The 26288-nt window shown below is 52.0% G+C and overlaps 1 protein-coding gene across 7 annotated transcripts in view; it reads right to left on the bottom strand.

Moving 5' to 3' along the window:
- SLC39A11 (solute carrier family 39 member 11) overlaps window positions 1-26288 on the bottom strand; it is a 376204-nt gene that overhangs the window by 38604 nt on the left and 311312 nt on the right. For all 7 annotated transcript variants that reach the window (XM_059878245.1, XM_059878242.1, XM_059878243.1 and 4 more), the window contains 1 exon segment: window positions 7923-7992. In XM_059878245.1, the coding sequence (XP_059734228.1) occupies window positions 7923-7992 (70 nt within the window).

The following is a 26288-nucleotide window of genomic DNA, read 5'->3' as shown; positions in this document are numbered from 1 at the left end:
CCTGCTTTCTCACGTGACACAGCTGGAAATGTAGGTATTAAGAGCCCAGGGCACAGGCAGGAGGCCAGGTGCGGGGAACCCAGAGTCTCGCCCTGACGCCCTACTGCCGCACGGTGGCGCTGTCTGCCAACCAGCTGCCAGTTCCACCGGCTCCTGATAATTCAAGGTAAGGCTAGGCAGCTGTGTCGGGGGACGGGAAAGAACAATGTATTATGGGGAGGAGCTGTCAATAGACTGACTCTAGAATTCCAGGATGGAAGACTCTTCAGAGTCCCTTGGACTGCAAGGAGATCAAACCAGTCAATGGTAAAGGAAATCAGTCCTAAATATTCATTGGAAGGACTGTTGCTAAAGCTGAAGCTCCAATACTTTGGCCACCTGAGGCAAAGAACTGACTCCTTGGAAAAGACCCTGATGCTGGGAAAGACTGAAGGCAGGAGGAGAAGGGGACGACAGAGGATGAGATGGTTGGATGGCATCACCGACTCAATGGACATGAGTTTGAGTAAACTCTGGGAGTTGGTGAAGGACAGGGAAGCCTGGCCTGCTGCAGGCCATGGGGTCGCAAAGAGTCAGACATGACTGAGCGATGGAACTGAAGAATTCGTGGCAAGGTAGTTTAATGGGTTCAAGAGAAGAGCTTGTCTGCCTTAAATAGGATGGAAAGTGCCATCTGCTATTGCAAATAAAAAGCAGCACAAGATTTTACTTCCAGTTTTGCTGACATGATGGAAAGGGTAGCGGTGGGGAGGGGCCTGTGTGTGTGGCTGGCCAGGGTGTGTCCTCGCACTGGGGCTCCAGTCTCAGGCTAGAGACCGCTCTGCAGCGAGCTGAGGCTCGGCTGCAGCTTCCCCAACCCAGGAAAGCTGAGATCCAATTCAGAAGGTCAAGACTTCCTCCTTGAGGAAGAGACAGTCTCGTCAGGACTCCCCAGAAGTCTGGGAACTTGGTCCCGCCACAGGGAGGTCTGGGGCGTTAGCAGAGCAGCCTGTGATGTGGAGATGGCCCTGGCAGCCTGCTCCTTAAAAGATGCTGCTGCTGCTGCTAAGTTGCTTCAGTCGTGTCCGACTCTGTGAGACCCCAGAGACGGCAGCCCACCAGGCTCCCCCGTCCCTGGGAGTCTCCAGGCAAGAACACTGGAGTGGGTTGCCATTTCCTTCTTCAATGCATGAAAGTGAAAAGTGAAAATGAAGTCGCTCAGTCATGTCTGACTCTTAGCGACCCCATGGGTTGCAGCCCACCAGGCTCCTCCGTCCATGGGATTTTCCAGGCAAGAGTACTGGAGTGGGGTGCCACTGCCTTCTCCAAAAGATACTGAGTGAACACCAATGAAAGAATTTATGTTTTATTTCCCCAACTGCCCTCCAGGGCTTCCCTTGTAGCTCAGTGATAAAAGATCGACCTGCCAAGCCAGAAGACATGGGTTCAATCCCTGGTGGGAAACTAAGATACCGCAAGGCACGTGGTGCAGCCAAAAAAAAGTGCTCCTGGCTGCCCTGGTGGTTCAGAAAGAACCCATCTGCTAATTCAGGAGACTCAAGAGATGCGGGTTCAATCCCTGGGTTGGGAGGAGTCCCTGGAGAAGGAAATGGCAACCCACTCTAGTATACTTGCCTGGAAAACCCTATGGGCTGAGGAGCCTGGCGGGCTACAGCCCATGGGGCCGTTAAAGAGTCAGACCAAACGTCTGCTGAGTGACCAAACGTCTCCTCTCACCATGTCAACGAAGTCTCCTCTTCAACACTGCATTTATCTTGCAAACGTGTTTTCCTGATTAAACTTGAAGAGAAGTAGGTGGACAACTGGAACAGATGGATGGGCACGTACAGGTCTACGCACCTGTCAACTTATTAATGTTGACTAACGAGCAGGAAGATGTGTCTACTGCCGTCTTTGTCTCTAAACAAATGGCTGCTTAGCTGATTAATGGCTGCTGTCTTAAATGAATGCTAATATTTCAACATGCATATCGGCTTTTAAGCCAGGCAGAAGGATACACCTGACTTTCGCTTTGCTCTTTGATCTGAGCGGCAAACACAGACTTCAGAGTTTGTTCTGATGCCTTAATGTGTAACTCAATGAGCCACGTCAGGTCCAGATGCCGGCTAAGACTGCAGGCATCCTTGACCAAGTGTCTGGGTGTTGGGTAGCCATGGCTGGCCGGGGCACTCAGCAAGAAAAAAAAAAAATGTCCAGGAATACCTCGGTGTTGCTTTGTGAATTCTGTGGGGTGTACCGTCAGGTCAGCGGCCAGCCTCCTCTGCTGCACGTAGCCAGCTGCGGGATGTTTGCCATGCCGGCCGGTCAGGGTGTGTTCTCGGATTACAGACACCTCTCTACTCGTGCTTAAGTAGGATGCATGCGATATGTGAGGCCAAATCCGAAGCATAAATAGCCTCGCTCTCCCTGCTGGTTTGAATTATGCCTGCCGCTGAGTTAAGAGCTGAGGGCACATTTCCTCTCTGGAGCACACATCCTCTGGAGGTAATGACACTTCAGGAGGGAAAACCACTTAAGCGGCCAACTCCCCAAGGAATGGCAGGATGGAGAAGGGCTTTGTGGTGAAACCAAAGAGAAACTGCTGCGGGACCTGATCGGAAGGAAGAAAGTCGTGATTCCCTTGAACTGCTGGCGGAGGCTCATCTTCCTCCAGGAGATGTTCGGTTTGGAACAGGTCCCCTGAAGATGTAGGCCACCACCTGGGGGAGGAAGGCGGACCAGGTGGAAGGCTGGTGATGGGGAGGGCGCCAGAGCGGCGACGCAGCTACAGCATCTGAACACTAGATGGCAGCAGCCATATACAGATTACTCATTGGGGCCCCACAGGTGGACTTGCTGCCTTTTCCTACTGTTCATGGGATTCTAGTGGCAAGAATACTGGAGTGATTTGCCATTCCTTCCTTCAAAGGATGGCAGGGCTTCCCTGGTGGCTCAGATGGTAAAGAATCTGCCTGCATTGCGGGAGACCCAGGTGTGATCTCTGGGTTGGGAAGATCCCCTGGAGGAGGGGATGGCTACCCAATCCAGTATTCTTGTCCCTGGAGAATTCCAGGGGCAGAGGAACCTGGCAGGGTTCCATGGGGTTGCAAAGAGTCAGACATGACTGAGTGACATGAACACACATACCTGTAGTCTTTTTGCCTTTTCATACTGTTTGTGGGATTCTCGAGGCAAGAATATTGGAGTGGTTTGCCATTTCCTCCTCCACTCAAAGCTATGGTTTTTCCAGGAGTCATGTATGGATGTGAGAGTTGAACCATAAAGAAGGCTGAGCACCAAAGAACTGATGCTTTCAAACTGAGATGCTGGAGAAGACTCTTGAGAGTCCCTTGGACTGCAAGGAGATCAAGCCAGTCAATCCTAAAGGAAGTCAACCCTGAATATTCATTGGAAGGACTGGTGCTGAAGCTGAAGCTCCAATACTCTGATTACCTGATGTGAAGAGCCGACTCCTTGCAAAAGACCCTGATCCTGGGAAAGATTGAGGACAGGAGGAGAAGGGGGCAGCAGAAGATGAGATGGTTGGATGGTATCACTGACTCAGTGGACATGAATTTGAGCAAACTTTAGGAGATGGTGAAGGACAGGGAAGCCTGGTGTGCTGCAGTCCATGGGGGTCACAAAGTGTCAGACACCACTTACTGAATTAACAACAACACATGTAGTCTTTTCTGGTAGCTGGTGTCATAACTTGGACAGTGAACTTGGCCATGGCTGTGCTCCAATAAAATTTTACTTATAGAAGCCAAGTGTTGGGCCCGATTTGGCCCACTTGCCAACCCCTGCACTAAATGGAGAGCTCTGCCTGGCCCAGCTAGCTCGGTCCACACATCACAGGCATATGCCAGGTAACTCTCTTCCCCTCCCAAATCCATGCAGACCTGTCCCTCATTCCCCCTCAGCCCCTCTCATCTACCTATGTGATTACCTACGTCTCCTGAACGTGAACTCTCCCTCCCACTCGATGAAAGAATCAGGTGACAAATGCTGCCTATCGGTTCTGAGTCTAAACCCCCTCCTTCCCATCAGCCTCTCCATTCCCACCATCATCGAGCCATCCTCTAACTTCTCTGTCGCTCTTAAAATAACAGGTAACAGTGGTGTCAACAGCATCTGTCCAGTCGCTGGACTCTTCACAGGGATCCGTCTACCTCCCCCACACCAGAATTCTTCCCTTCAGTGGCGTCAAGGTTCAAATTGCCCCTTGGACTTTGTCATCAGAACCCACCAAGGTTGTCAGCCTCTTGCTGAAGAAGGTGCTTCTCCTTTGGCCTTCGGTCTCACTTCCATAAATTCCCACGTGAACCGCACCCCCCTTGGTGATGTCACCTGCCTGCAGGTTGAGGCTGCACGTGCTCTTAACCACCTCCCCCACCCTCCTGACGAAACGCTTTGTTCTCTGAAGCGCCCCTGAGGTCCACTGGTTCCTTGGACCATCTGGTTTGCATCCCCTACCTGTGCTCATCTCATGGTGCCTGAGGGCTTCGCCTCCACTGACCGATTGCTTTAGCGATCTGGGTGCTATTTTTCGATTACGTGGCGCTGAGGTCAGAAAGTCTGGTCTGAACGGTATTGACCTGGGTGTGTTCTCACCTTCTCTGTGGCACGGTGCTGTCACCATTTCTGGGAAACACCCACACCGTGTGCTTGGGAAGAAGGTTGACGTTTTCCTAACTGCTGGGTTGGGGTCCACATATGTCCATTACGCACATTTTGTTAGCACGTTACCCATTTATCAGCGTCAGAGAGGGGAGCCGTTCTCCCCACCACGACTGGGCTTCTGACTGTTGCTCCTTGCAGTTCTGACCATTTTTCCTGAGCCTTGTGAGGCTGATGTTGCTGGAAGCGTACACACGCGGGATCATTATGTCAGCCGGGTACCTTGTCTCTCTTGTCATTAAGTACTGACCTTTATTCTCTCAGCGGCTTTCCGCCTTTGAGTCTGCCTGGTCTGAGACTGAAATTGCTAATACCCGCTTTCTCTTGATCAGCATTCACCTCGTGTCTTTTGTCATGCCTTTATCTTCCACCTCTGCATGTCAACGTTTTAGGCACATCACTTGTTAATTACGCAGAATTGGAATTTTAAAAAGCAAAACCTCTCTTTCAAAAGATGCATTTAATCGTCTGATGACTGTTTTTACACCCCCCCTCCCCCTAGCATTAGTCTGTCTTTCTCTTTTTTATCTTTCTCTCTGCCTCCCACGAAACCCTGCGTGGTCTGCAGCATGAGCTAAGGGCAGAGAAGGCTCACATGCCTTGACTGGGGGCAGGGGCTGTTCTGAAGTAAGATCAGAGGAATTTGAAAGGAAGAACCCAAACCACAAACTGTGTATGGATCTGTAAGTGGGGCAGACAGACTGAAGGACAGGGTCTGCATGAGGCCACCCTTCTTCTGTCTCTGTGGCCGGCATTGTATGGACCCACTCTCCCCACCATTCCCCACACTCCATACCCTGGACACAGGGGCAATGAGGGCAGAGTCAGAGGGGCATAAAATCCCCCCAAGGAGGCTGGTTTATCAGAGGGTTTCATGAGGCTGAAAACAGCCCCACCTCCCCAGCTCGATCGCAAATGGAGAGCCCCGAGGAGGGTTTACATAACTCAGAGGATCTGTCTGGTCTCAGGAAACAGGGAGCTGGGTTGAAAAGACTTTTCTTCTACTTTCTTCAGAGACACGAAGCTTAGCAGAAAGAGCCGGTGACAGAACATTGGAGTTGACATCTTGATGTCGAGGGAGATGAGGTGCCACCAGACGGGAAGCCGGGCCGTGAGCACGGTGCCTGGGGCGGGCTGTCACCGGCTGGCACGGATGTCTCTGGAGCGTGCGCGACTCCAGGGACTCGGGAGGGCCCCTCAGCGCCCAACACTGCCCGCCCTGACGGTCTGCGTGGTCCAAGGCAAGTGGAGATCGGATGGCTGTGCCAGGGCATGAAGCCCTCCCCGCCCCACCACTCCTGGGGCAGGAAGAGCAGCCCGCAGGCTTGATGAGGCCAATCAAGCCCCAGGTCTGGGTGATGGTCCTCACAGTCTGAGGGCTTCACCCATCTACCATCTCCTGGGATCATCGTCATAGGTGTCTTGTTTAATGCTGACCCTGGAGTCGGGGCGAGGGAGCGACTTGCGAGTCTGACAGGCAGGTATGAGAATTGAGAAAAAGGAAAAAATCTCGACCCACAACGTGGCAGCCCATGCCCGCGTCCGGGGCTTCGTGCAGCAAACGGGCCCCTTCACATGTAGCATCAGAGTCCAGTGACCCCAGTGACTACACAGACACACGGAGGCCCTAGGGCAGCTGAGGGTCTCGAGGAAAGGATGCGACGGGGAGTAAAGAGACCCCAGGAAAGGTGGGGACCGAGCAGGGAGGGTGGGATTCTGTGAGGAAGTAGTTCCTGGCAACCACGGTCCACAGACCCAGGGCAGACCATTGAAGGAAGCGGCGACATTGCCTTCAGGGGAAAAAAGTCGATTTTGAGATTGTACCAGTCAGAGGGCAGTCGAATGAACTCAACACAGAAGCCAGTGGCCACCGGACCACCACTTTGAGCCGAATTATGTTTTCAAAATATCGTGATTTCCAGGGACTTCTCTGGCAGTCCGATAGTAAAAGATCTGCCCGCCAGTGCAAGGAACACGGGTTCGATCCCTGGTCTGGGAAGATTCCACATGCCGCAGGGCAGCCGAGCCCACGCGCCACAACCGCTGAGCCCCTGCTCTACAAGAGAAACAGCGAAAAGCCCGCACGAGGCAATCGAGAGCCGTCCCACAAAGCGACAGAGGCCCAGCGTGGCCACAGATTAATTAACTTAAAAGTTTTGAGCACCTTGAGAGTGCGCTTGTGCTAGCTGTTTCAAAGTCGCCGCGGACCCCACCACTCCCAACTATCCGCCCCCGAGCGGCCCCGCCTGCCTGTCCCTACCTGATCGCCTGCGCCCGTTTGTGCTATCCTTCGTCCCCTGCGGGCATCTGAGTCTTCTGCCCTTGGATGGATGGCACCGCGCCCTCCTTCAGCCTGGAGGCTGGGGTACTCCTGGTTCTGTGGGCACGAGTGGACCAGGCAGCTCATCTGCACGAAGCCCCCTTATGGTCCCGAGGCTGTGGCCTTATCCCGGCTCTGGATGATCCGAGAGAGGTGGAGGGGAGAAGAACCCACAAGGCCTGGTGACTGTCTCGGGAAGATGGGGGGAACAGGGGCTCAAGGATGACAGTGAGCTTGGCTTGCTCAGCCAGGTACCTGGTGGTGACGGGAGACCAACGGAGAATCAAGCCCTGGGGCTGCGGGAGAACGGCCAGGGAGAGAGCGCCGAGAAGAAGGGGGGCCCTGGAGATGGAGCGCCAGCGAACATGAGCATTTCAGGAGGGGCCGGCGGACACGAAGCCGGCAGGAGAGCCGGGGAAGAAGCAGACGTGAGAGAGAGGAAATCGGGAGCGGAGGCAGCCAGGGAGAGGAACGCGAGGGCTCGGAAGAGAGGGAGGGTCGGGATGGCCAGCCGTGGCCTTTGTGGCTCTCTGGCCTTTCCATCCGCCTGGGGCTGAATTCTCGGATATGGGACCGGCGAATACCAAGGGCGATCACGGTACTCGAGCCCTGGCGGATTCGAGCATCTGCCGGCGGGTCCTGGAATCAACCCCCCAGAACACTGTCTTATCCTGATTTATCCATTTAAAGCGTTTGGAAAACAGCATGCAGTTACATCCACAGTTGGTTTCCAAAACAGCTACCCCTTAGCTAGCTTGCTGGAAGAACTTGGCATAAGCCTGTTTCTTTGATGGAGCATCTCTCTCAGGTGTGAGCGCCCCTGCCCTCCTCCTCGCCTCCACCAGTCAGAGCTGGGGGGCTGGGGTGCTGCACAGCTCAGTGCAGACGGCTCACCCGAGGCACCAGCTGGCGCAGTGCCACCAAGGCATAAGGTGTTGCTTACCTGGCACTCTCGAAGGTGGCCGACGCCGTCTTTCCTACGGCCCCAAATCCAACTCCAACCGCAAGACCCTCTGAAAGAGACATAAAGACGCACGAGGCATTAGGAATCATTCTTCTATAATATTACACATGCATATGGGCTTCCCAGGTGGCTCCGTGGTAAGAACCCGCCTGCCAATTCAGGGCTTGTGGGTTTGATCCTTGGGTAGGGAAGATCCCCTGGAGGAGGAAATGGCAACCCACTCCAGTGTTCTTGCCTGGAGAATCCCATGGGCAGAGGAGCCTGGTAGGCTACAGTCCACAGGGTCACAAATCGTCAGACACAACTGAGCAACTACACAGCAACAATACTTGCACAAAGCCAAAACAAGCAGACCGCTGTGGGCTGGGTTAGGGCTGTCGTCCACCAGGGCAGGGAGATGCATGGTCGAACCCGCTTGGTGGGGGTACCCCTGGGGTACCATGGAAACAGTTACATACTCCATCACACTGGCAAACCTATGGTCCTTTTTGCATACTTTATAGTCACTCAACACGCTTACACTCATTCAGCTGTTCAGAACAGGCAGTTTCTTCACTTCTTCGTAAGAAATCAGAATAACAGGATTTCAGCATGACACAACACAGGTTAAAAGCAGATCCTGCAAAGGCTCATTTCTGAAACAGGTGTGCCGCTCTGTTTGCAGATAAAGGAACTCGACGTAAAGAATGAATCTTACATTTGTAAAGGTCAGTGGATTTTTCTATTACGCGTTGATGTTGAGAAACTGAAGTTTTTGAGTCCTGGAGTTCATTTGAATTTGACTGTTTTAATCCTTTTTGCTTGCAAAATGCTTGCAAAAAAAGGGGGAGCTTTGATTCAGAGGTCCAGGCTCCTCATCCTTGATAGTTTCTTGTCCTTTTCTTTGTCTTTCAGAGATTTCCTCCAAGGGTGGGCACTGCAGAAGCTGTCACTCCAGGGAGGAATTTGGATAATAAAAGTTCAAAACTTTCAGGACTGCCTGATGCATCTCACAAGCTTCAAAAAGAATGAATGTCCTTGGCGAGGTTCCACATACCACTGGGGGCTGAATTTCAGGCCTGGCTAGGGTGGATATGTCTAAGGGTTTCAGGCATCCCTGAGATCCAGGGGGAGGCAGCCTCTTACACAGCCCCGGAATCTCGGGAGCTGTCCATGGTCCCGAGAAGATAAAGTTAGAGGACATCTGAGCTGCCTCCATCTGGCCTGTCTCCCACCTTCGGGGAGCCCAGTGTTCACAAGTCTGCTGTTCTCAATCTTTTTTTGTACCAGCACAGCCCAGACCACAACCCACTCCCATCAGCAAGTTGTGGTCTCATCTGGGGCAACGTTCTTCACCAGGTGTCAAAAGCTAAGCAGAGACTGGCCTGGGTTCCCTGACACCAGGGGGGCCAATCCCTCCCTTTGAGAAAACTTGCTTTTCTAAACCATAAACAGCAGCTGGTGGCTCTTTTGTTAAAGATTCTGCTCGAATGAGTCATTTAATGTAAATGGTAGTGCAGCCCTGACAATAGGACTTACATTAATTAGCAAACTAACCCTTTCTAGTTATTTAGCACTTGACTTACTAATGCTCCCAACAGCTCTGGAGGTGGTGGAGGTGGTGGTGGGCGGGCGGGGCGGGGAGCGGTGCGGGGAGGCTATCCAACTAATGTAGGAGAGAAAGGGCTCCTCCACACTGACAGGGTGTCAAGGGGCAGGGCCAGGCTTGACCCTCAGTCCCCCAATCCCTTCACCATCCCAGTTGGCTGAGATGGGCTGCAGCTATTCTCCCAGGTGTGGGCAGCACAGGCTGGCATCCGAGTATCTGCATCCCAAGGAGGTTCTGAGCAAAGGGAACGCATCCTGCCTCTGCCCCGCCCTGAAGCTTGGCCACGCCCACAGAGGGTACCACAGCCTCTGCCCCGCCCCGTAGCTTGGCCACGCCCACAGCAGGTACCGCAGCCTCTGCCCCGCCCTGTAGCTTGGCCACGCCCACAGAGGGTACCACAGCCTCTGCCCCGCCCCGTAGCTTGGCCACGCCCACAGCGGGTACCATAGCCTCTGCCGCCAAATGCACACGCGGTGGCCCCCCAGGTGGCTCAGCACGTAGAGTCACCCTGCAACGCAGGAGGCACAGGACATGCGGGTTTGATCCCTGGGTTGGGAGGATTCCTCTGGAGGAGAAAATGGCAACCCACTCCAATTCTTGCCTGAAGAATTCCCATGGAAAGAGGAGCCTGGAGGGCTACAGTCAAAAGGGTCACAAAGAGTCGGACACGACTGAGCACACGCGCATGCACATCTTGGCTGTCGGCCAATCAAGTTTCCGATTTGGAATAAAGGAGAGGAAGAAGAGGTAACGGAAGAAGGGAATATGACTGCAGTTGTCTGAAGGTGGAGGAGTGCCTGATAGCTAAACTAATGAGAAACCAAGACGAATGACCCACCCGGCAAGACAACAAATACGGGAATGAAGGCAGATACTGGAGACCAGCTGGTGGTAGAAAGAACCCGCTGGGTGAAACAGGGAAGAGGAAAAAATGAGACTGGTGTTCACACCCCAGGGCTTCCACCAAAATTGCAAATCAGGGAGATAATTAAGACAAGAATCCAAAGTGGCTGGAATATTATTAGTAAGCCAGGCCTCTTTTCACAGCTGCTGCCATTAAGCCAAGTGCAGAGAGAAGGAAGACCAACTTCCAAACCTGGGGTTATAGGCCCCCGGGACGCAGGGAGCCAGGGTCCCCAGGGCAAACTTGAGAATAAGCTCCAAACCTGCTCTGCCCATTCTGCTCTTCTGCGGGTGGGGGTCTGCCTCTCACCATCTCCCACCCCTCCTGAATCTCCGTGTCTCCCCACCCTCCAAGGGGAGGGGGCACGGGCCTTCTGTTCCTCCTTGACCGGGGAGCAGCCTCCACCTTCAGAGACCAGCTCTCCACCCAGGGAGAGAGCGTCTCAACCTCCCTTCAGCAAGGTAATCCCGGGCCTTCCCCTGGGCTGTGCCCCTCTGCCTGCAGTGTGAGTCAGTTTTCTCTTGTTCCGGAGGTGGGAACCAGTAAGCCCCCCTATCTCAGATCATTTCTCCACCCTTTCTGTATTTCAGCCATGCCATGCGGCTACTCCCCAGTCAGGGACTGTGACAGGCAGAGACGGAGGGGCTGAGCAGAGAGGAGCGGGTGGTCCGATAATGGGCCTTCTAGCCAGATGATGCTTTACCACTACTTATGCTTTAGGAGCAAGTCTGAACGTAATTCATGCCCAGGTCACTCACTGAAAAACAGACACATAACCATCCTGGAGCATCAGCTGCTGGATGGGACCACCGGGCCACGGGGGTGGCCTCAGGAGCCGCCAAGCGGGCCGGGCAAGCTCAGCTTAGATCCCTCCTCTGCCCACCTGGTCATTGTCGCTAAGCTGGGAGATGGACATCAGGCCAGGTGAGGGGGCAGTGCTCACCACAGGGCAGTAGGTGTCCCCTCTCGGCCATCAAGGACTCACACACCACAGGGCGGTCCGGCTGCCTTCGTGCCCAAGCTGATCCCACAGCTTGGAGGCGGCTTTGGGGGAGACTGGCCCCCAGTATGTGAATTCCCCTTCCTGGCCTGTGGGAAGGAAATCCAGGAAGATGGGAACTCTGAAATATCATACATTTATTAAAGAAAATATTGGTCTGTCCAGCCAGGTATTGCCACAGGATTCCATTGCCATGGAATTCCTATGGGGTCTTGAAAAGGTCTAATAAAGGATGGAAGTTATCAACTTAAACTGTTACCTTTTTTTAGAAAAAGTAGTTCGACACACTTTTCTACTGTGGTTTGTGAACCCTGCTGTTCATATGGGATGAAGTTAAGTGTTGGGAAAGATGAAAAATAGAGGTGTTCCAGAAGAGGTGGATTTAACTCCAGTTCTTTCTCTCTTATTATTTTCTTACTTATTTTTATTGAAATATAGTTGATTTGCAACGTTGCTAATTCCTCTTGTACGACAAAGTGATTTGGTTACACAAAGAATGTATTTTATTTTCTTGGGCTCCAAAATCACTGTGGACAGTGACTGCGGCCATGAAATTAAAAGATACTTGTTCCTTGGAATAAAAGCTATGACAACCCTAGACAGCATATTAAAAAGCAGAGACATTGCTTTGCCAATATAGGTCCGTAGAGTCAAAGCTATGGTTTTTCCAGTAGTCGTGTACGGATGTGAGAGTTGGACCATAAAGAGGCCTGAGTACCAAAGAACCAGTGGCTTTCGAATGGCCTTGCTGCGGGGAAGGGCACCCTGGGGCCAGCTGCCTGGGAGGCACACCTTCATCGCTGTGGGCGCACCTGGCCACACTCAGCCCCGCAAGCAGAGTCAAGGTACAACTAACTCCTTGTGGGGGCACCTTTGGAGGTGCGGGGGGCACACAGTCATGGTTTTATGATTCCTCTAAGAAGTTGGGAGGAGACATTTTTTTAAAGCCCCTTGAAGGACTTCTGCATGAAATTAGACTTTGGCAGTTCTTTTAGGATGATGAATAACCCCGTTTATCCCTCCCCATACTTGACTCTCACCAAAGCATTTCCAAAAACCAGACAAAGAAAAGACTTTGATGCCTCAGATCACTGTCATGCTTTGCGGCACTGAAGGCAGATGGTATCTAGTATAATGCATGTGGCTCATGAGGGCGGTGGGGGGTGGTCCTTGTTTTCTTACTGGGAGGTTAACAGAGGAGGAAATTAACTCTGTGCCTCCCCCAGCCCAGTTCTGTGATTGCCAGCTGCCAGGTGGGGGCCCTCGGGGCTCTTCTGGGTGGGCCCCACGTGGTTGTGGCTCTGATGGGTGAACACGCCCACCCAGCCTTGGGTCATCACGCACAGCGTGGAAAGGTCAGGGGCTGTGTTCTCCCGAGTCCACGTCTTGTAGACAAAGCTGACCTACAGGAGGAGAGAATGTCACGGGCACGATGACATCAAGAAAACTGGCCCTGAAGTGTTTATGTCTCTGCCTGATTTATCCCCTGAAGCCTGACTGCACCTCCGCCCTTCCTTCCTGCATCTGAGATGTGCCCACACCCTTTCAACACCTCGGTTTTTTCCTAAACCATCTTCCAGTTTTACTTTTTCTAAGACTTTAGGCACAAAAAGAGGCTTCATTTCACGCTCTTATTTTGAAGTTAAAAAGTGGTTGCTTTCAATCACACTGCTTACTGCTTTTTAATCATGGTGATATACTTTCCCTTGAAAAAAAAAAAAACACAAAATGCTCAGAAAAAGTCTACAGTAATAATTTCCCTACCTCCAATTCCTATCCTTAGTTTTACTCCCAAGAGGCAAAATATTTCTTAACAATTCTGACTTTCAATTCTCTGATGGGTACCGCTGTCACTTTAAATAACATATTAACATATTGGTTTCTTAAGTTTATCACAGTATTGATTTAGAGAGTCTGTTGATGGCTCCATGGTTTCTTCCTTATCAGTCTTACTGTTGAGTGTCCTTATAAATGTTGAGGAACGTGGAACACATGCTTCCCACCTCTGCTTTATTTCCACCTTTATCAAAATTACAGCGTTTGATATTGCTCTGTAGATGATATTTCATTTATGATTTATTCTCAAGACAATTCAAAAAATTCAATCCAGATAAAAAGTGAATTTATAATATCGGGGTGCTAACACGGTATTCTCTATATAATCAGGTTGCTATGTGATGAGAAGGAAGAGCAAGCCTAAGGCTTTAAACTCTTCCCATTTGAAGAGGATGGTCCCAAGGCCAAGTGGACTCCTTCCTGACTCCTTTTTGGCATTCATTCCATCTTCTAGGTGTTAATTTTCTAGGGTTTCCCAGGTGGTACTAGTGGTAAAGAACCCACCTGCCAATGCAGGAGACGCAAGAGACTTGGGTTTGATCCCTGGGTCGAGAAGATCCCCTGGGGTAAGAAGTGGCAGCCCACTCCAGGATTCTTGCCTGGAGAATTCCATGGACAGAGAAGCCTGCAGGGCAAAAGTCCATGGGGCTGCAAAGAGTTGGAAATGACTGAGTGAATGAGCACACCCTGCTCTTCAGTTCAGTTCAGTTCAGTCGCGTCCAACTCTTTGCCACCCCATGAATCGCAGTACGCCAGACCTCCCTGTCCATCACCAACTCCCAGAGTTCACCCAGACTCACATTCATCGAGTCAGTGATGCCATCCAGCCATCTCATCCTCTGTCGTCCCCTTCTCCTCCTGCCCCCAATCCCTCCCAGCATCAGAGTCTTTTCCAATGAGTCAACTCTTCGCATGAGCTGGCCAAAGTACTGGAGTTTCAGCTTTAGCATCATTCCCTCCAAAGAAATCCCAGGGCTGATCTCCTTCAGAATGGACTGGTTGGATCTCCTTGCAGTCCAAGGGACTCTCAAGAGTCTTCTCCAACACCACAGTTCAAAACCATCAATTCTTCGGTGCCCTGGTCTTAATTAGCTACTATTGTCCTTCCTTCCTTCCTTTCTTTCCCAATTGTTACTTTTAACTGTGGTAAAAAACAGATGGGCAAGGAAGCTGGAAGGATGGTTAGGACTAAACCCACCAGGATGAAGCATCTCTTGAGAACTAACAAGAGAAGCAGGAGTGAAAAGAGCAGCAAGCAAGAGGAGGATGGAGAATGGCCTTGGAGCACATTGATGACGGATGACAGAGCACGCCAGCACCCGCAGAGGAGCGGCAAAGATGATACCGTAAATCACCGCGAAGCACTTGGCAAATTTAAAGTCCGGTGTAAATGCCACATATTAATAAAATATTCAACTCAGCCGGCAAGGTGCTCTGAGCCCAGAGGCCTTCTTTTAATTAATGTCAGATTTGATCCAAGACATGCTCAAGACAGATGAGCGGGCGCTCAGAAAATCCTCCCCTGACCGGCTTCATCACTAGCTCCTGCATTCCTGGAGAACCTGCTCTCCTGCCTGACATGTGCAATCCTGTGTTTCTTGTGGGGGGGTGGGGATGCAAGACAGATGTGGGCTACCCCTGGAGAGTAGGGGATAGAGGTGAGGAATATGATGTTGTTGTGACCCCAATGGCGGGGGGCGCGGTCAGCGTTCTAAAAAGAAGACTGAGATTTGAAAGCGCTTCACCAATTACACTTGAAAGCTTTCGCACAGCAACGGAAACCATCGACAGAAGGAAAAGACAACCTACTGAACGGGAGGAGATATTTGCAAATGATACGACCAGTAACGGGTCAGTACCCAACTACGTCCACGGCATCCCAGTCACTGCTCGAAAACCAAACAACCTGATTGAAAGATGGGCAGAAGGCCTGAATAGATGCTTTCCAAGGCAGACATGCAGGTGGCCAGCAGGCACAGGGAAAGACACCCACATGGCTAACCTCAGATTAGCACAGCCTGGCCGTCGACAGCAGCAGGCGGCCGCGGGTACGCCGCTGTCAGGTCCCCAAAGGAGCGGTGTGTGCTGCCCTGACCTTGTGTCTGTAGACCCACCGCAGCCGCTCCTTCCACCCTGCTCAAACTCGGCTCTCTTCTTCAGACAGACAACCAGAAGGCCAAGGGAGCTCCAGGCTCCGTGGCGTCTGCTCATTCCTGCTTGCTGTGGCTGCCCTGGCTTTCAGGGCGCATCTGGACTGTTGCTTGTTTGGGATTGAGGACGTAGGCCTATGGCCTGCTCCAGCAGATAAACGTTTGGTTCTTCTAGAGTGTTCTCACCCTAGACTGTGGTTTGCAGATGGCTGCTGTGCGGTGGAGGTGGAGACAGTCATACCAGGATCTCCAGGGAGGGGCTGTAACCGTGGAAAGGCTTTCGGTGGGACTTAGATTCTCATCTGTGAACCCTCCAGCCGCCTCCCCATCTTCTTGCACGCATGCGTACATGCCTGCATGCTAAATCACTTCAGTCGTGTCTAGCTCTGTGTGACCCCACGCACTGCAGCCCGCCAGGCTCCTTTGTCCATCAGCGTCTCCAGGCAAGAATACTGGAGTGGGCTGCCATTTCCTTTTCCAGCCCCATCCTCCTCCCCTCCTCCAAAAGGAAAACCAAGGTCCTGCACATCAGTATTTTCCAAATGGAGCCCCACGGAGCTCCAGTGACCACGGAAATGGGTTCTATAGTCAAATACTGTGTTGAACCACCTGAAATCACTGCTATTTAACTGGTGCTTTTTTTTTTTCTGGGACTATAAAACAGCAATCTCATATGGTCCAACCTAATGAGTTCTGGAAACTTTGAATATTCAGATTTCACATGAACCTTTAAGGCCTGAAGAATTCCCCGAAGTGAAGAAACCTGTACAACTTTGTTTTCCAAATGGAGTTGACACCAGAACCCTTTTATTAGATAACACCTGTTAACATCTTGCAGAACCTGTGTTTTGTAGGATTTTTTCCTTGGGAATACTGCCTCAGATAATTCAAGATAATTAAGAGCTTTCTAACCCTTATGGCAGAAAGTGAAGAGGAACTAAAAAGCCTCTTGATGAAAGTGAAAGAGGAGAGTGAAAAAGTTGGCTTAAAGCTCAACATTCAGAAAATGAAGATCATGGCATCGGGTCCCATCACTTCATGGCAAATAGATGGGGAAACAGTAGAAAGAGTGTCAGACTTCATTTTTTGGGGGCTCCAAAATCACTGCAGATGGTGATTGCAGCCATGAAATTAAAAGATGCTTACTCCTTGGAAGGAAAGTTATGACCAACCTAGATAGCATATTCAAAGCAGAGACATTACTTTGCCAACAAAGGTCCATCTAGTCAAGGCTATGGTTTTTCCAGTGGTCATGTATGGATGTGAGAGTTGGACTGTGAAGAAAGCTGAGCACCGAAGAATTGATGCTTTTGAACTGTGGTGTTGGAGAAGACTCTTGAGAGTCCCTTGGACTGCAAGGAGATCCAACCAGTCCATTCTAAAGGAGATCAGTCCTGGGTGTTCTTCGGAAGGACTGATGCTAAAGCTGAAACTCCAATACTTTGGCCACCTCATGCAAAGAGTTGACTCATTGGAAAAGACTCTGATGCTTGGAGGGATTGGGGGCAAGAGAAGGGGACGACAGAGGATGAGATGGCTGGATGGCATCACTGACTCGATGGACATGAGTCTGAGTGAACTCTGGGAGTTGGTGATGGACAGGAAGGCCTGGCGTGCTGAGATTCATGGGGTCGCAAAGAGTCGGACACGACTGAGTGACTAAACTGAACTGAAGTTGGGGCTTCCCAGGCGGCGCTAGTGGTAAAGTACCCACCTGCCAATGCAGGAGAAGTGGGTTCAATCCCTGGGTTGGGAAGACCCCTTGAAGGAGGGCATGCCAACCCACTCCAGTATTTTTGCCTGGAAAATCCCATGGACAGAGGAAAACTGGGGGGCTGCAGTCCATAGGGTCACAAAGAGTCGGACACGGCTGAGCAACTAAGCACAGCACAGAACAAGCTAGTCTCAAACCCGCCTCTTCATTACATCACTGTATTTTAATAAAAGGAAATTCACTGTTCTGTGTGTCTTATTCAACTCACAGGACTTACCTACTGCTTACTCCATCCCTCCCAGGCATCTGCTTAGAACTGCAGGTGCACTGAAACACAAACGTTCTAGCCAAGGAAGCCGCCCTCCAAGAAGGAATGGCCAGCCTGATTTGGAAGACTCAGGGAGGGCTGCATGGAAGAAGCGATTTCTGAATTGAGGCTTCGTGGAACTTCCTAGATTAGGAAGCTGGGGGGCAGCACCCAGCTCCCCTGGTCACACCCAGTTCTGTTCTCAAAGCCTGCCTCCCAGGAGATCAGGTTACCTTGTTAGGGCAACCACTGACCGAAACCACCCGCCCTTTCCAAGCATCACAGTAAACACCTGTATGAGTTCTCTCACAGCAGGAGGTCCTGGTCAGGACCATGGAACTAATGAGTTACCACCAACCAGAAGAATTGGGGAAAAGGCAAAGGGAGAGAGGGGATCCCAGTCCGTGCATCCAACGTCCCAGAACCCTTCTGGCTAGAATCTAACTACTGAGCGACGCTCAAGCTACCAGGAACGACCCTGAGTCAGAACGATTGGCCAGAGACAACCCGGAATCTAACCCCAGCACCGTCAAACCCCAGGCTGCTAGCCACGAGGCAGAGCTGTCCTCCTGGTTCCCTCGCCTGCTGCTCTCCCCCCGGGGGCCCCTCCCAATAAAGTCCCTCGCTTTGTTAGCACATGTGTCTCCTCGGACAGTTCATTTCTGAGCGTTAGACCAGAGCCCGCGCTCGGGCACGCTGCCTGCAACGACCTGGCAGACGTGGTTATCCGTCAGCTGCTTCCGCTGCCTGTTTGCCTCGTCCTCTCCGATCTCCCTTGATGATGGTTTATTCATTTCTTTCAGATCCAACAGCTTCACCATATGCTCTGAAGTTAAGAGTCCAGTGGGGGCCAACCACTGGACTCTTCCCCATGACCCCTTCCCCTCTGTCCTCGAGCCTGTCTCTGAGCCTTGTCACGTATCTGTCCAAGGATGCCCCGTGTGGCCGAGTGAGGGGCTGTCACGATGGCTGATCTTCTGGGGAGGTGGGAGATGAAAGTGGGGTCACAGCAAGGGGAGGGTGCGGGGGAGCGGTGTGCCATGCTGTCCCCCTCGGTTTGCGAGCCCTGGCCCTCCAGAGTGGCAAAGCAGTGACGGAAATGAGGGTAAAACTCTTCTGCTTTGCCGAGGGCAAAGGGCATTTCTACAGTCTAGAATGATGTCCTAACCACCACCCCCATCCTACCCCAAATCTCCCTTTGTTCATCTGTAACCATAACTGAAGTGGACCCCCCCGCCCCCACCCAGGGGACTGTGCACTGGTCCTGGGCCCTGGGTCATTAACAAGGGTGGCCGACTTCCTCTTGGAGTTCCAGCCCTTGGGATTCCCCTGTGATGACTTGCTTTCCCCTAAGGGAGCCCCAGGGTCTGTCTCATGAACAAGACGAGCATAATTGTCATCAGCAAGGAGACAGAGCCGGGACCACTGGGACTGGAGCGAGTGACGGGGCTGCAAGGCACCCGACTCTTGTTCCCAGATCAGGAGTTTGGGTCAGACCCTGCATTTAGCGACAGCTGTATCAAATGTCTGCTGCTTGTAGCCTGGAAAGAAGAGGAAAAGTGAATGACAGCAGGGGTGGGAGATAGCGGTCAGTCACGGGGTTCTGCAGACCCTCCACAAAGGGTCATCCACCCAGGGATGGGGGAATCACGTCAGTCTGACGGGGGTGCCCCCCCTCCACTGACGTGCAGCTCTTGGGGAGCTGGGCCGGCCAGTGTTGCCTCCCTTTCCAATGAAATCACCAGCAAGGCACCCCCGCATCCACCAACTTTTAAAAGCAGGTCAATCGCAAGCTGGCTGTTTTTCAAGCTGGTAATGAAATATTTGTCAGTTTCATCTTTGCCTTCATCTTTGTGTTCTAAGGTTCCCCTCAAAAACAGATTTTGTCTCTCCCTCTCTCATCCTGCAAAGGACAGGGTGACTCAGAGCTTGGCTCGGCGCTGGTAGCGAGACAATAAGAAGATTTTCATCAGCCTCTGGAGCCCAGATCCGTGGTTGGCAGCTAGAGGGTGGACAGGAATCAGAGCCCCTGGGAGCTCCTCTTGGCAACAGAGGCCACAGGGTCTTGTGGTGGAAGATGGGGTGCAAACTTAGGTGTGATGGTGGTACCGAGGGGCCGGAGATGACTTAGCGTGTCCTTCCATGAACTACCCTAGGACCTGGACGAGAGACCAGGGAGGGTAATGTAACACTCACCCCACAAGGGCGAGGTTTCCCAGGTGGCCCAGTGGTTAAGAATTCACCTTCCAATGCACAGGACTTGGGTTCAACCCCTGGTCGGGGTACTAAGATCCCACAATCCACAGGGCAGCTAAGTCCAAGCTCTGGAACTAGAGGGCCAGCACGTCCCAGTGAAGATCCAGAGCAGCCAAAAAAGGGGGAAAAAAAAGGAAAAAGAAAGCCAAAGGTGAATTCTCAGATCTGGCCACTGACAAGGCGGCGGCGGTGGTGGGTGGAAGGTGTCGTGCTGGCTCTCGGCCTTGGGCTCCGGTGGGAAACGCATTCGGTGTGTGCGTGTGTATGCGTGCTCAGTGGCTTCTGACTCTCTGTGGCCCTAAGGACTGTAGCCCGCCAGGCTCTGTCCGTGGGATGCCCCAGGCAGGAACACTAGAGTGGGCTGTGAGCTTCCTAAACCAGGGATCGAACCTGCATCTCCTATGTTTCCTGCACTGGTAGATGGACTCTTCACCACTGAGCCACCTGGGAAGCCCATGGTCTCCATCTTAATAAGGGGAATGCTCAAACTACCGCACAATTGCACTCATCTCACTCGCTAGTAAAGTAATGCTCAAATTCTCCAAGCCAGGCTTCAGCAATATGTGAACCGTGAACTTCCTGATGTTCAAGCTGGTTTTAGAAAAGGCAGAGGAACCAGAGAGCAAATTGCCAACATCCGCTGGATCATGGAAAAAGCAAGAGAGTTCCAGAAAAGCATCTATTTCTGCTTTATTGACTATGCCAAAGCCTTTGACTGTGTGGATCACAATAAACTGTGGAAAATTCTGAAAGAGATGGGAATACCAGGCCACCTGATCTGCCTCTTGAGAAATCTGTATGCAGGTCAGGAAGCAACAGTTAGAACTGGACATGGAACAACAGACTGGTTCCAAATAGGAAAAGGAGTTTGTCAAGGCTGTATATTGTCACCCTGTTTATTTAACTTATATGCAGAGTACATCATGAAAAACGATGGACTGGAAGAAACACAAGCTGGAATCAAGATTGCTGGGAGAAATATCAATAACCTCAGATATGCAGATGACACCACCCTTATGGCAGAAAGTGAAGAGGAACTAAAAAGCCTCTTGATGAAGTGAAAGTGGAGAGTGAAAAAGTTGGCTTAAAGCTCAACATTCAGAAAACAAAGATCATGGCATCCAGTCCCATCACTTCATGGGAAATAGATGGGGAAACAGTGGAAACAGTGTCAGACTTTATTTTGGGGGGCTCCAAAATCACTGCAGATGGTGACTGCAGCCATGAAATTAAAAGACGCTTACTCCTTGGAAGGAAAGTTATGACCAACCTAGATAGCATATTCAAAAGCAGAGACATTACTTTGCCAACAAAGGTTCATCTAGTCAAGGCTATGGTTTTTCCTGTGGTCATGTATGGATGTGAGAGTTGGACTGTAAAGAAGGCTGAGCGCCGAAGAATTGATGCTTTTGAACTGTGGTGTTGGAGAAGACTCTTGAGAGTCCCTTGGACTGCAAGGAGATCCAACCAGTCCATTCTGAAGGAGATCAGCCCTGGGATTTCTTTGGAAGGAACGATGCTAAAGCTGAAACTCCAGTACTTTGGCCAGCTCATGCGAAGAGTTGACTCATTGGAAAAGACTCTGATGCTGGGAGGTATTGGGGGCAGGGGGAGAAGGGGACGACAGAGGATGAGATGGCTGGATGGCATCACTGACTCAATGGACGTGAGTCTGAGTGAACTCCGGGAGTTGGTGCTGGACAGGGAGGCCTGGCGTGCTGCGATTCATGGGGTCGCAAAGAGTCAGACACGACTGAGCGACTGATCTGATCTGAAGCTCCTGCTGATGGTAAACACGTGCGTATCCTACACTTCCAGGTCAGGCTGGCTTTCTCATCGTCCTTTTGCACGTGGGTAAACTGCAAGGGACTGTGATAAATGTATAATCTGGTTATAATTAATGGTGACAAAAATAATAGTCAACCTGGGCTTCCGTGGTGGCTCAGATGGTAAAAAATCCGCCTGCAATGCAGGAGACCCAGGTTTGATCCCCGAGTCGGGAAGATCCCCTAGAGAAGGGAATGGCAACCCACTCCAGTATTCTTGCCTGGAGAATTCCATGAACAGAGGAGCCTGGCGGGCCACAGTCTATGGGGTTGCAAAGAGTTGGACATGACTGAATGAGTAACACTTTTTTTACTCAAGGGACTGTGATAAATGTATAATCTGATTATGATTAATGATTAAAAAATAATAGTCAACATCATTTAGCATTTACCACATGCTAGGTACTGCTATATACCTTTTATGTTCTTCTCATTAAAAAAAAAAAAATCCTGAAAATAGCCCTATCCTTCAGGGAACAACGAAGAGCCGGAAGCACAGGTGTGTGTGGAGGCTCACTGGTGTGTCACCCGTTGCAGGAGGGAACCCGGAGGAAGAAGAGGGGAATGGGAGACGCCTGGCCCTGCAGGCTCCCCTTGCCGTAGGCTGTCTCCTCTCCCCGGGAACCAGCCTTGCCCTGGACGACAGAGCCTCCAAGCTGAGCCTCATGGTCTGATGGATTCTCTTTAAAGTTTCCTGCAGCCGCCTCTGGTTTCACGCCAGGAGCCATCAGTGAGAAGACAGGACAATGGATAATAAAGCACGGGGCTCAGATTCCTAATAAAACAAGACGGCATTGTAAGGTGCCCATAAGCCATGGCTAAAGCCGAATGCAGTACAGAATCGAGAAAGAAAAAAAAAATCAATGTGTGATTTACAGAAACAATGGTTTTTAGATGTCAAACAATCCAGGAAAGTGTTAACATCTCACATCGTGTTAATTTTTAAAGTGCAATAAACTGGTCATCAGGAAAAAAAAGGGAAGATGGTGTCAAAAGCCTGGAGAGATTTAAAAAAAAGAGCAGCAGCGCAGAGAGCAAGCGTGGCCCTCACCCTAGGCCTCCGGAAGGTGGGCACCTCTCCACCACCCGGCGCGCCTCTCCTCCAGGGAGCGGAGCGCCCTTCCATCCCAGCCCGCCGCGTCCTTCCTCGTTCCCCACCCCTTTGCTCATCAAAATACGAGTGTCCCGACAGTATCCTCCCAGGCCATCATTCACCTGGCCAGGTGCCACATATGAGATGAAAAGCTGTCTCCTGGGGCTCGCCCTCCTCTCCTGAGCCCTTTCCAGCAACGCTGCTCAGGGAAAGTGCTGCTCGAGTCTTCACTGAAGACCCCTCCTCGGGAGGGCGGAGGAGGGCTGACGGCAGCCACCACGGACAGACGGGGCTGTGATCACTCCCCAGTCCCGGCGGCTCAGATGGCAGAGAATCTGCCTGCAATGCGGGACACCCGGCTTTGATCCCTGGTTCAGGAAGATCCTCTGGAAGAGGAAATGGCAACCCACTCCAGTATTCTTGCCTGGAGAATCCCATGGACAGAGGAGCCTGGCAGAATACAGTCCACAGAGTTGCAAAGCATCAGACACGACTGAGCGATTAATACTTCCACTTCATTTTCACGTCATCCCTGTACCCCCAGAAGGGCAGTCTTTGGGGTTCCTATCCGTCAGGCTGTACGTGTCCCTTGCTCATTACACGTGAGTATTCCGTTCCCTTATTGACACATCCAAGTTCAAGACCTTCCAGCTTTCCTGCCCACCCGTCAGTACGCCCAGGTTTAGCACAATGACATACATGTCCTTTATTTTTTTCCATCTATTTTTTATATAGATTACTCCGATATCAAAAGAGACCCCACCAGGTCTCGAAGCTACTTGGGGAGTGACGCTAACTAATGCCAGGCTACCCACAGGCCTTTCCGGTAGAACCCATCTTGGTTGAGACGTGCGTGGGCACACACAGGAGGCTTCCTGAGCTATTCCAAATACAGACTGTGAACCAGGCAAGTCGAAACAATTGGCTGAAAGGAAAGCGGAAGCAATGATCTGTAAAAGTGATTCAAAGTGCCTTGAGGGTGCGACTCAGTGACCACAGCCCTGCGCTGACCATCTCCTGTATCTCCATGACCCTGGAAGCCAGACAGTGGGGTTCAAATGCACACGCAGAATGACAGACCCTGCTCGAGAAAATGCTGTCTGTCGTCCAGGTGAAGAGAGGAGGCGAGGAAGGGAGCCTGATCCCCGGGTGACAGGACTCAGCTGCGGGGGGGACGGCAGGGTCGGGAGAGAAAGAAGGAGGAGGGGAGTGGGAACGGGTCACAGACTCCCGAGCGCGGGCTGCCCACAGCACAGGGATGGGCTCGTGGCAGGGAAGGAGTGAGCCAAAGAACAGAGGGGGAAGGAAAGCGCAGAAACGCAGATCTTCTTGGGTCTGGGAGGGCTGGCTGGAGAATCTTGGCTTCGGCACAAACTGTCCTAGGGCACGGGGCGGGGAGGCCCGCCTTCGCCCTCTGCTGGTCTGCACTTCGGGGTGCGTCTTCTACAGACCAGGGGAGAGTGGGTCCCCCAACCACTCGCCCGGGGGATGTCACGGTGCCCGGGCTGTGATATGAACCAGACCCGGGACAAAGCTGCCCTCCACAACTCCTAGAAGATGAGCTGAACACTTTGACCATCACTGACCTGTCCACCTGGGAGAAACTGTGGGCTTAACCAAGAATTAGGCAGACCCTTCTTCAAGGAAGGTGGAGGGGTGGGGGTTAGCCGGAAGAAGCCACAAAGCCAACCTTCCCTGAGGCTTCTGAATTGGCAGAAGCAGTCTGGCCTACGGACGGGGCCTGCAGCGGCAGGCACGGGCACTTCCTATCAGCCTGGCTGTGGACCTAGAAAGCCAGAGAGCGAGGGCCCATGTGAACCACCAGCGGGGATGGCTCTGAAGTCCAAGCTGCTCTGGCTTCCGATGAACCGCCCTGGGTGCCTGTGTCTCTTGGGTTACACGATGTCATGGCACCTTTCTTGGTTTCTGTGGGTTCTCTGCACCCTCAGGCTGCCCGGTGACTTGGTCCATGGAAATGCAGGGGCTCGCGCTGTCTGCAGCTGTGGGGCACACCACCTTCCTCTTCTTGCTTCGCTGATTCACGCCTGGCTCCCGAGAAACTGATGGCTTGGGAGAGCTTGTGGCTCTCCTGGCCTCCCCCAGAAGGGCTTGGTGATGACTTTGGGTACTAAAAGCGCTAGTTTCCAGGCAACTAAAGAGCAGGGCTCCCATTAGAGCTCCTTGTTTTGCAAAAGCAAAACAGAGCAGCAGATAATTAAACTGGCCAGGCGACATCTCCCTGGAATAACCTGCGTCCGCCTGCTAAGATCCTGCTAAGACCCCTGTTCCCCAAATAAAGGAAAACAGACTCGCCTGACCATGACTCGAAGGGGCTCCCAATCTCGCATTAATTGGGGGTGTCAGTTGGCCTCACAGACCCAATCAGACGGCAACACAATCAACAGCAGACAAATGGGCCACTTTCGTGCCCCTTTATCAAAAAAATCAAAAAGTTTCTTTGAACAGGAAACAGTGGCCTCTGGTTTGAACACCTCCCATCTGTCTGAATCTACTGTACACGTTCGCCAGTTAGGCTAGCTTGCTTTATTCTTCTTTGTAAGCTGAGGTCGGGGGACATCTCATTAGCCCAAGAGGACCTAGAGCTCAGAAAAGGCCACCTTCTTCCTTTCCTGCTTTTCCTCTCCACGAGGCTCAGGCCTTGAGACCTCCCCGCTCTGTTCTGTTTCACGATGGGTGGGCCATCTTCTAATTCATGTCCTGTCTCAACTTCCAGGGAGGAATGGAGCCTGGCCATGCAGCAGGAAGGAAGATAAAGCTCTGGCTAACGTGAGTATCCACTTTTCCCATCATCCCCCAGTCCTTTCCTTTGCTCCACTTGCTTTCCACAGCCCCCTTTCCATCTCTGAGACCCTTCCCTGGGGAGCGCGTCCCAAGTAGCATTTTCACTCCTGCCTCTGTAACCGCTTCTGTGGTTCTAAGCCTGGAGGACAGCTAAGACCCCAGTCCCCTGGAGGCCAGTTTCCAGGTAGCTGGACCTCCCGGCTGGTCCTTGGATGAGCTGCATCTGAGTCATCCATGGCCCGCCTCGAAAACACCCACTGTGGATTCAGTGAAGCAAGGGGCAGGGAAGCTGCGTTTGCAAGAAGCACGACAGACTGATGTTAGCACTGCCGGAGGGAAGCCTTGGGGAACCGAGTCCAGGACACAAATAGAGGTTGAAAGACCTCTCAGAGCTGACCCAGGGGAAGTCTACACCCTAACAGAAGTCTCCAGGAAACAGTGTGCCCCAAGGGACTGCATCTTATAAGACCATCATGGCAGCCCTGTACCCATCGTGGCGAGTAATTTACCTGGGGGCAGCTCTGGGAAGCCAGGCTGCAAGGAACCAGCCAATTTCAATGAGTGATCCTCAAGCCTCATCACTCAGGAACCACCCTGCCCTGAGCCCAAGGCCAGGCTTTAAACCTCAAGATATGCTCTCTTGTCTGCCTTGAAGGAGGAGGCTATTGTCCTTCTCTGGAGCGGGGCTGGCTCTGCCAGGTCTCAGGTGCAGGCATGCGGGGTCTTTTCCATGCAGACACAGACTCTCTAGTGGTAGCATGCAGGCTCACTGGTGGCAGCTGGGGGGCTCCGGAGCGAGTGGGCTTGGTAGTTGAGGCACACGGACTTAGTTGCTCCATGGCAGGGGGATCTTAGCTCCCAGACCAGGG

Source organism: Bos taurus, chromosome 19 (genome assembly GCF_002263795.3).
Source record: "Bos taurus isolate L1 Dominette 01449 registration number 42190680 breed Hereford chromosome 19, ARS-UCD2.0, whole genome shotgun sequence".
Taxonomy (NCBI): Eukaryota; Metazoa; Chordata; class Mammalia; order Artiodactyla; family Bovidae; genus Bos; species Bos taurus.
This window is presented reverse-complemented; position numbering and strand designations above follow the sequence as displayed.